The sequence below is a fragment of the Gekko japonicus genome, unplaced genomic scaffold, assembly GCF_001447785.1.
Source record: "Gekko japonicus isolate JY-2015 unplaced genomic scaffold, Gekko_japonicus_V1.1 scaffold946, whole genome shotgun sequence".
NCBI classification, from domain to species: Eukaryota; Metazoa; Chordata; class Lepidosauria; order Squamata; family Gekkonidae; genus Gekko; species Gekko japonicus.
The window spans coordinates 65,633-75,732 of NW_015162506.1; the positions used below are offsets into that span (position 1 = coordinate 65,633).

Consider the following 10,100-nt stretch of genomic DNA (forward strand, 5'->3'; position numbering starts at 1 on the left):
GAGGCCACAAGCTGTGTCGACCCGATCAAGCACAGGAGATCTAGCGTAGGAGCGATTAAGAGTGAGGTCAAGATAAGACCAACAATGAGCGAACTGTGAGTGAAAATGAGTGATTTGTCTTCAGAAGAGAAAATCCCCTCCCTCTCAAAGGAAAAACTTTCTGAGCGATAGCATGCTGAGAGAGGGACGTCTCTCAATGCATTTGCATAAACAAGGAGGGGGAGGGAGAGAGAAACGATTGTAAATGGATACATGAAGCGAAATCCCCCCCCCTCTGAAATCCCTTAAGCGATTGGAGGGGGTGCCTCTTTGACGCGTTTACATAAATGGAAGAGGGAAGGGGGAGAAAGACAGTTGTAAACTGATACTTCTGAAAGACTTTATTTGCAAGTGTGTAAGCCTGTTGTGGGAGATTTCCATGAGCTTTTAACAGCATATATGATTTGCAGAGCCAGGAAGAAAGAGACCTTATTAAAACTAAAACGTTGAAACGGCAGATTATTTTTTTTTAAAGATGGCGAAAACTGTGAGGAGAAGAAGGGAAGTTGACATCACTGCACTAGTAGCAGAAGCCATCAAGCCGATCTTGGAGCAACTTGTTGGTATTAACCAGCAGCTGGCCAAGATAAATCAACAATTTGTGTCTCGGCAGCTCCGGGAGGCGAGTGGAGAAAAAATGGAATTGAGGGCTCTCAAAGCGAATGAGATAGACACTAAATTAAGCAGCGATCTCAATGAGAAAAGAAGAAAAAGCACAAGAGAAACAGGAGAAATTTACAAGGATTTGACTTCTTCTCTGTGTGTGTGCTTAGAAAGTGTCATCTTAAAGTCTGCTGAGAAAAAGGAGCTGAAGGTACCCTTCATAATCAAGAAACCTTTGGGAAGCCACTGGACCCCGAGACCAGAGCGAAAGAGGTTTAAGACTAGCAGTTCTATTCCTTTGGATGGAAGAAGATTGGGCTGCAGTGAACGTCTAAGAAGATATCAAGAATTTAGAGAGTTTTAGTATAGATGTAAAGGCGGAAGGACTTTGCAAATTGCCTTTATGAAACAAGCTGGAGGAGATGCTCGGGAAATCTTCTCATAACAAGTAACAATCTAACATATAAGCTTAGAAAGACAGGATCTCACAAAGTATATTGTTTATTAACAGCCTTTTCTTTTACTAACAGCATTTTAACAGGGAATGATCTCCTAACCTTGGGTTTTTAGCTTAGTGTGGGTTATCTTTTCTTTCTCCCTAAAATTGTAGTCCCCCTATCCCCATTTTTTCTTGGTAGTTTATATAGTATTATATATATTGTAAAAAATCTCCTCCGGGGGCTTAAAAAACAACAACTCTATGGTCGTCATAGAGTTTTTACTGAAATGCTATTATTATTGTTGCACTGTAATGTCCACATCATTCCGAAAGCATAGCGGCAACAGAGGGAGCATCCGCACCAATTCCGAAGCAGAGTAAAACCAGTTTGTTGGGCTCCTGTTGGATACTCACCAAGTAATAGAAATCCACGTGGTCAGCCTCGGGGCCCAGTTCTTTCCGATCGATTATGTAATCCACTAGTACTTCCTGATCCTTTCCACAGGGCAGCTTTTCCTCGACGTGTTGGATCTCAAGGAAGCTGTTACTCTCCGAGTAGAAGGGCTTCAGCCAGTTGAATGCTTCCAGGTGCATCCTTATACTACTGGCAATATCATGGGTTACATTTTCAATGAAATGTCTGCCCTAAGGAACAAAAGGCACAAGCAGGGACAAGAACTAAAATCAGTCGATCAAGGGTGTTCTGGAATGACGTATGAAATCGTTCTGCTGGGGAGCGATGGAAGTATTTCAGGTAGGAAAATATTCAAATTCTAATCTGGCCCCAGGAAGAGTCTTTCCTGCAGATCGCAACCTAGGACCGCCATCCTCCAGGTGGGGCCTGGAGATCTCCCAAAATTACAACTAATTCAAAGGTCACAGAAATCAGTTGCCCTGGAGAAAATGGCTGCTTCGTGGGGGGGGGGCGGACTCCATGGCCTTATACCCTTCTGAGGTCCCGCCCCTCTCCAAACCCCGCCCTCCCTAGTCTCTGCCCCCCAACCCAAGCTGGTAACCCCATCTCAACGAGTTTTCAAATGTTGAAAGTTGTAAACAGTTCTGAGGATTACAGTTCTGGGAAGAAAACAGATGTATCCGTGTGAAATGACCACTCTCAGGGCCTTAACGTGAACTCTAGACTAACAACAGAACAAAGTTAGAGTCCAGTGGCACCTTTAAGACTAACAAAGTTTTATTCAAGTTGTGAGTTTTTGTGTGCATGCACAGTTTGTCAGACAATGAAATGGAACTGCAGATCACAGCTGTATATATAGAGGGTGGCTTGTTAAATTAGCGTGCAAAATAGTGAAGACGCTTTTTAACAGATAAAAAGTGTAACAAGCTTGGTTTCTGGGTATCATATGTTTGGGTTCAACTGGGGGGGGGAACAACATAGATAATAAACATGTCATAACTGGAGACTGCAGGGAGGGCAGGATATAAATCCAAAAAAAATCAATAAATCCTAAAGCCCTAGGATTCCATTGACATTATCGAGCTGTCCCTATGTTATTTTGGAAATCAGGTTCCATTTTGCCAGCTGCAGTTGAAGATCATTGAAACGTCTTGATTGATACCTGGGAGAGACGTACGGATGTTTGTCTTTCCACACTGGGCGTCTTCTGCCACAGTTACTTTCTGCTTGGAGGTCTATAGACCCTATTCATGTATGGAATTACAGAGGAACCTAGTGTTGGTTTTTGGACATGTCCTTTTTGTTTGTTGTTGTTGTTCAGTCGCACAGTCGGGTCCGACTCTTCGCGACCTTTTTGTAAATAATGCCTAATTGTTATGAGCAATCTGTTGGATATCAGTTAATATATTTTATTGGGTTATGACCAGTGTTCCCTCTAAGCTGAGTTAGTGTGAGCTAGCTCACAGTTTTTTAGCCTCCGGCTCGCACATTTTTGTCCTAGCTCAGGAAGGATGGCTCCAAAGCAAACTAATGTATGCCACAGCCAAATTGCTTGCTCACAACTTTAATGCCAGTAGCTCACAAAGTAGAATTTTTTCCTCACAAGACTCCACAGCTGAGAGGGAGCATTGGTTATGACCACTAACCCATCCTTGTACTTTAATGAATGCAATATACAATTTTGATCATATATAGCTGTGAATTGTTGATGGTCTTCCCTTGGTGGTTGTTATTTGTGGCTAAGCAGAGGTCCTACAGCTGAGCCACAGCCCCTGCCAACTAAGCTGTTATTTTTTTCTTTTTGCCTAGTCTGTGGATTTTAATAATAACAGCATGTATATAATGCTCCGTTTACATTTTTTTGTATATTAATTTATAGTTTTTTAACATAACAGCATAGACGAAAAAAGTATACAGTATTTTGAGTCTAGTTTTCAAACTTGTTATCTAACCATGCATACACTCTAGTCCATCTTTTGGACTACAATTCATCGTCTTTTCCTTGTAATACGATATGTAACCTGTCCATTTCCGCAATTCCCAACAATCTTTGTATTAGTTCCTCTCTTGAAGGTGTTCTATCTGATTTACAACATTTAGCAACTAATATTCTTGCAGATGTTAAAATATAAGTTATTATATATGTATCAATTTTTTACAACTATCAGGAAGCATATTTAATAAAAAGACTTCTGATGTGAAGGGTAAATAGATATTCGTTATTTCCATTATTGTTTTGTGTGTTTTATGCCAATAGTTCTGAATTATTCCACACCTCCACCACATGTGGTTAAAAGTTCCTACATTGTTTTTGCATTTCCAGCAATTATGTGTCATATTTGGGTAACATTTGGCTATTTTATCAGGTGACTAGTGCCACCTATGAAACATTTTATAGATATTTTCTTTATAGGGTACTGCTCTCATGAACTTTACTACCTTCCAAATTTTGGACCAAGATTCTAAGTCTATATTATGTCCTAAATCTTGCATCCAAGTAACCATTGTTGTTTTTACTGCTTCATCTTGCGTAAAATCATCTAACAGGAAATTGTATAACTTTTGAATCATTTTATCATTTGTAGACAACCAAATCTTATCCAAATCGTTTTTTGTCCCATAGAAGCCTATTTTGTTGTCTTTGTTATATCTGGTTTTTAATTGTAAAGTTTCCCACCATGTTAACTTTAGAAGATTCTCCTCTGTTTTCAATTTGTTATTTCTATCTAGTAAGGTCTCATAAGGAGCTGCGGTGGCTCAAGTGGTTAAGATGCTGAACTGCAGGTTGTGGAAGGTCAGTAGTTCAGCAGTTTGAGACCTGAGTTGCCGCATGACGGAGTGAGCTCCTGTCTCTAGTTCCAGCTCCTGCCAACCTAGCAGCTCGAAAGCAAGAAATTGCAAGTAGATAAATAGGTACCACTTCGGTGGGAAGGTAACAGCGTTCTGTGCACCTTGGTGTTTAGTCATGCCAGCCACATGACCACGGAAATGTCTTCGGACAGCGCTGGCTCTTTGGCTTTGAAACAGAGATGAGCACCGCAACCCTAGAGTTGGACTCGACCGGCTTTTGAGTAAGGGAACCTTTTTTAAAGACTTCATAGCTCTCTATTTTGTCATTTGTAATCAACATAGGTTTTATGAAAGCTTCTAAAGGTGATACCCATTTAGGGTTTTTTTCATAAAAGCTGTCTTTTATTTCCTTTCAGATTTTTATTAATGCTCCTCTTATCCCATAGCTAAGTTATGGCCTTCTAAGTTCAAGAGTCTTATATTCTCTAATGTTAACCATTCCTTTATCCATCCTAATGCTGCTGCTTTGTAGTATAAGTTCCAGTTTGGTAGACTGAATCCACCTCTCTCTTTTTTATCTTGCAGTACTTTCCATTTGAATCGAGGTCTCATTTTATGCCAGACAAATTGATTGCAGATTTTATCCAAGTCTTTAAAGTATTGTTCTTAAGAATGGTAGATTTTGAGCTAGGATGGCACTGCATGCACAGGGCAACTACCCACATACATGACAGTAGCCTTTCGTAGCCTTTAAAAAGTGTTGTTTCTCGTCGAACACCCCCCTGCAGAGTGTATGCAGCTGCCTTAGCCTCTGGTGCTGATTTTCACATTTTGTATCTGTCCTGCAACCATTTAACTCACCCGTATGGAAACCAGGGTGCCGTTCCAGTTCGTCGTGTCTAGGGAGAAGTGGACTTCCCCATTCTCATCTGTGACATACGGCAGGTGTGTCTCTACATCATGGACCTCAACCATGAGATATACAGTCTCATTCCGAACAGGTATACTGTTAGCAGAAACTTTCATCTGCAGGAATAAAAGTGAAACAGACACCTTCTTTAAGTCCAAACGTCTTACAGGCTATGCTTTTCCATGCAGTAAACGACACAATATTTTGTTGCAGTTTAGGTTGTCAGTGAACAAATGAAGCTGCCTTATGCCCTGGGTCCATCAAAGTCAGTATTGTCTGCTCAGACTGGTAGTGGCTCTCCAGGGTCTAAGGGAGAGAGGCCTTTCCCATCACCTATGACCTGATCCTTACTGGAGATCCTGAGGATTGAACCTGGGACCATCCGAATGCCAAGCAGATGCTCTAATACTGAGCTACCATCCTGCTTTATAGAAGCAGGATACAAGTGTCTCACAGGAATCTACCACCTCCTTCACTGGATCCTCCTCTCCTGTTGATCTGATCTACTCTCTGGAAGCTTGATGCTTTTGATGGTTGTGGCTGCTGATAGGCTCAGAGGAGCAGTTGCCTTTGCCCCTCTAACCTGTCTCTCTTGCAGGGACATCTGATTGTCCAAGGGGCCTTTACTTGTAGTGAAGTAGCTCATCTTTGGCAGGGGGAGGGAGTTTGATCGTGGCTGATTCTGACTAGTGGATGGTCACCTGTTACTGCTGCATCTCACTTTGGCAAAAATCAGCATTGCTCTCTTGATAGATGTAGGTCAACTACATTTGGGCAAACGTGTTAACATTCCAGAAGTCTGGTAGTGCGAGGAGTGAATGTGTAGGGAGAGAGGAGGAGAGATGTACTGAAGTCTGTCCTCTGTCTAATGTAGCATCTGTTCATAGATTCATACAGTTGGAAGAGCCCTCCAGGGTCATCTAGTCCAACCCCCTGCACAATGCAGGAAATTCACAAATACCCACACACACACACAGTAACCCCTGCTCCATGCCTAGAAGATTGCATGAAACCTCCAAGATCCCCGGTCAAACTGGGCCGGAGGAAAATTGCTTCCTGACCCCAAAATGGCAATCAGCATTACCCTGGGCATGTAAGAAAGGGCCATGAGAACTAAGCACTGAGGCAGCCCTTCCTGCCCTCCCTCTCATGATCTGCCTCAGTTCACAAAATTAGCCATTGCTGTCAGATGACCACCTAGCCTCTGTTTGAAAACCTCCAAAGAAGGAGAGCCCACCACCTTCGGAGGAAGCCTGTTCCACTGAGGAACCGCTCTAACTGTCAGGAAGTTCTTCCTAATGCTTAGCCGAAAACTCTGCTGATTTAATTTCAACCCGTTGGTTCTGGTCTGACCTTCTGGGGCAACAGAAAACAACTCCACACCATCCTCTATAGGACAGCCCTTCAAGTACTTGAAGATGGTTCTCATCTCACCTTTCAGTCATCTCCTCTCCAGGCTAAACATACCCAGCTCCTTCAACCTTTCCTCATAGTACTTGGTCTTCAGACCTCTCACCATCTTTGTTCCAGCTTTGGACTGCCATTTCCCCATTTTCAGCCATGCTGCTACAAAGTTTATGAATTATAAGATTGCACGCACCCTAGTTATTTGGGGTGGGGGTGGGGGGTAGTTGAGGAATACACAAACCAGCCATCTTTGGCCAAAACATGGCTAGGTGGTGTCAGTTTGTTTTATACTCTCTCTGCTGACAACGGCAAGGTATGTGGTCCACCACCAACCCTAAACAGAGAGAGCTGCTGTGGTCCTCCATGAGTATTTCTCCTTTCTCAGGAATGCAGAGATGGTGCCTGGACTCATATGTCTCATTTGTGGGTGGGCATCAGGGGCAGGCCCTTTTGGGTGCACTGCACTACAGAGGTCTGGCCTATGAGGTGGCAGTGATGACCGTGAAGGAAGCTTCCTTCTCCCCTGAAAATTGCAGTAGCTGAATGCTGCGCAATTGTTTAGGGTGGCCACTGCAGGAGGAACATAATTCGGCTGCTCACTGCACTGGTTTAACCGGGTTCTCTGACAACAAAATCTCTTCTGTGCTCTGAATTAGACACCAGGTTTAAAACAGATTTCTGATCCAGGGTTGTCAGCCCCCCACTGGGTGCAGGGCATCTCCCCCCCCCCCCCCCCCCCCCTGCCGGGGGGCGGGGCCCCCCCCCCCCCCCCCGTCGCCAATCAGCTGGCCGGCAGGGGATTTGCTGACATGCTGCTTTTGCTGGTAACGCAGCAATATCATTTCTGGCCTGTGTTGCTGATATCGCAGGGACGTTCTGGTATCTGGGCAAAACTCTGTAGCAGAAGCCATTTCTCCCATGCAGTTTTTACAATGTGGGCAACATGATGATGTCACCTCCCTCCCACTCCTGGTGGTAAGCCCCCACCCCCACCCACACACCCACACTTGCTAGGAGTGACCAGGCACCCCTATTCTGATGTCTGGCATCAGTTTAGGAAGGCGTATATTCTCTATCATAGGAGCTGCGGTGGCTCAAGTGGTTAAGACGCTAAACTGCAGGCTGGAAGGTCGGTAGTTCAGCAGTTTGAGACCCAGGTGCCGCAAGACAGAGTGAGCCGGCCCCACCTTCTGCCAACCTAGCTGTTCGAAAGCAAGAAACTGCCAGTAGATAAATAGGTACCGCTTCGGTGGGAAGGTAACAGCGTTCTGTGCGCCTTGGTGTTGAGTCATGCCGGCCACATGACCATGGAAATGTCTTCGGACAGCGCTGACTCTTCAGCTTGGAAACGGAGATGAGCACCGCAACCCTAGAGTCGGATTCGACTGGCTTCCGAGCAAGGGAAACCTTTACCTATATTCTCTATAGATTTTGCTCAATGTCTGTGTGGCCTTTGATATAGTGGGGCAGTCCATCTTACTACCATCTTACTACATGCTGATGACACTCAGCTCGGTATTTCTTTAGTGGCTTAGTTCTGGAGGCTTAATTATGTCCATCCAACCACAGCCTGGATCCAGTAGCCAAGCAAGTGAAGAACGAATTGAAACTGAATCTAGACAGGTCTGAGGTGATGCTGGTCAGTAGAGATGACATTCTAGAACAGGCATCTGCCAAGTGTTTTTTTTTTACAGTGGGTAGAGCCAGGTGGGGCTTTTGCCCATGCCAGTTTGGCCAGAGATCCTGGAGGTTTTTTGCCATCTTCTGGGCGTGGAGCAGGGGTCACTGGGTGTGTGTGTAGGGGGGAGGTACTTGTGAATTCCCTGCATTGTGCAGGGGTTTGGACCAGATGACTCTGGAAGCCCCTTCCAACTCCATGGCTGTGGTCACACAGCAAGCATACCACAATTTGTTCCCGCTGTAGATTTGATTGGGGATATTCTAATGGGTTCAGATGATCACACTGCCCAAGTGGTGGCGCAGCACATTTTAAAATAACTTTGTGCATGCGCATGTGTGCATGTGCACATGCACACACATGCGCACAATGGTTAAAGTCGGGGAAAAAAACCCCTACCGGAAGAAGGACATTCAGACACCCTAATTGCAATCATTGTGAGAGATGGCTGTCCAGATAGGCAAATCATAGATTCAAAGTGCAAATACCTGGAAAGTCGTTGATTTTCCCGGTGTCAGAAAGCCTGCTAGGGAACTGAGAGGATCGCATGAGCGAGCCCACTTCGGTGTGGGAGATGAATGTGGGCATCTGATCAGCAATTTTAAATGCGAGAGGGAACAGCGATGAAACCCGATCAAAATGACTGTGTGACCACAGCCTATGATTCAATCCTGTTCAGCTGCATATGGGATATTCGTCATTGTCCTGACTGCGTGTAGACTTACATTGTGTAATCTGCCTTGAGTCGCAGCGAGAAAGGTGGACTATAAATAATGCTTAATAAATTAAAAAATAACACTTCTTCTAAAGCAACTGCACCAGCTTTCCATTTGTTCCCAGGTGGAATTCAAGGTGCTGATTGTCACCTCTTGCTAACATGTTGTTGTGTCAAGGAAGGGATGAAGTCAGCCTCTAAGGACCTTTCAGCTTTGGAAATAAACATGTGGTTTGGCCCAGTGACTACATTATACCAAGAAAAGAGGGTGGGATATTACCTTGCCAGTGTATGGAAAGCCCTGCTTGTAGAACGGATTGAGGTTGACGAAGCTGATTGAAACCTCCTTGCTGCTGAGAGACAATGAATGTGTTGCTGTGTTTGTTGCTCCTGCAGAGAGAGAGAGAGAGAGAGAGAGAGAGAGAGAGAGAGAGAGAGAATGTTGGCCCAGCACAGCAGTGTGAAATGAGTACGGCAAAAAGCAAAGAAGCACAGCACCCTTCCTTCGGCAGCCTAGCAACATAGTTCTCAGGACAAAGCTCAAGAGGCCTTGGAGAACTCTTTGGAGGGGAACCTATCTGGGGATCACACGGGAGTCTCATGAAGATCACTCATGCACAGGAGAGGCCAAAAGAGCCCATGGAAACACTGTTTCCTCCCCTTTCATGTGCATCGGACACGTCTTTTGCAGGCAAAGACACTACAGGGCAATGTTAAAACACAGGCCAACGTGCACCATTGCACCCATTCCCCACCAGGTCAGCCATGTGATCATTTTGGTGGGGAAGAGCCAGAGGGAGGAGAGGTGCTCCTAGTATACCAGAAAGATCTGGAAATCTTTTCCGTGGCTGGTCTGCGCATACGCTGTCCCAATGTAGGACTGAAAATAAGTATAAAGACAACAGTCGTGAGAGTCTGACCCACAAATCAAGCAGGCACCAAGACTTGCAAAGAAAAAGCTTCCTATGTATTATAATCTAAAGCATTACAACATCATAGGACAGATAGGACGCTGATCTCAATAAATGTTCAGGCTCAACATTTATTGAGATCAGCATCCTAGTGTAAGTTACTACTAGGTTGGCTTAATTTTTAAAATACTCT

General features: G+C 44.5%; 1 protein-coding gene across 1 annotated transcript in view; it reads right to left on the reverse strand.

Annotated features, from left to right (window-relative positions):
* LOC107106048 (alpha-2-macroglobulin-like protein 1) overlaps nt 1-10,100 on the reverse strand; it is a gene marked incomplete at its 3' end in the record, with an annotated part of 61,975 nt that overhangs the window by 42,478 nt on the left and 9,397 nt on the right. The window contains exons 4-6 of the mRNA XM_015406132.1: nt 9,277-9,386; nt 5,148-5,312; nt 1,496-1,726 (exon numbers count right to left, since the gene is read on the reverse strand). Coding sequence (XP_015261618.1) covers nt 1,496-1,726; nt 5,148-5,312; nt 9,277-9,386 — 506 coding nt within the window. The remainder of the gene's footprint in view (nt 1-1,495; nt 1,727-5,147; nt 5,313-9,276; nt 9,387-10,100) is intronic.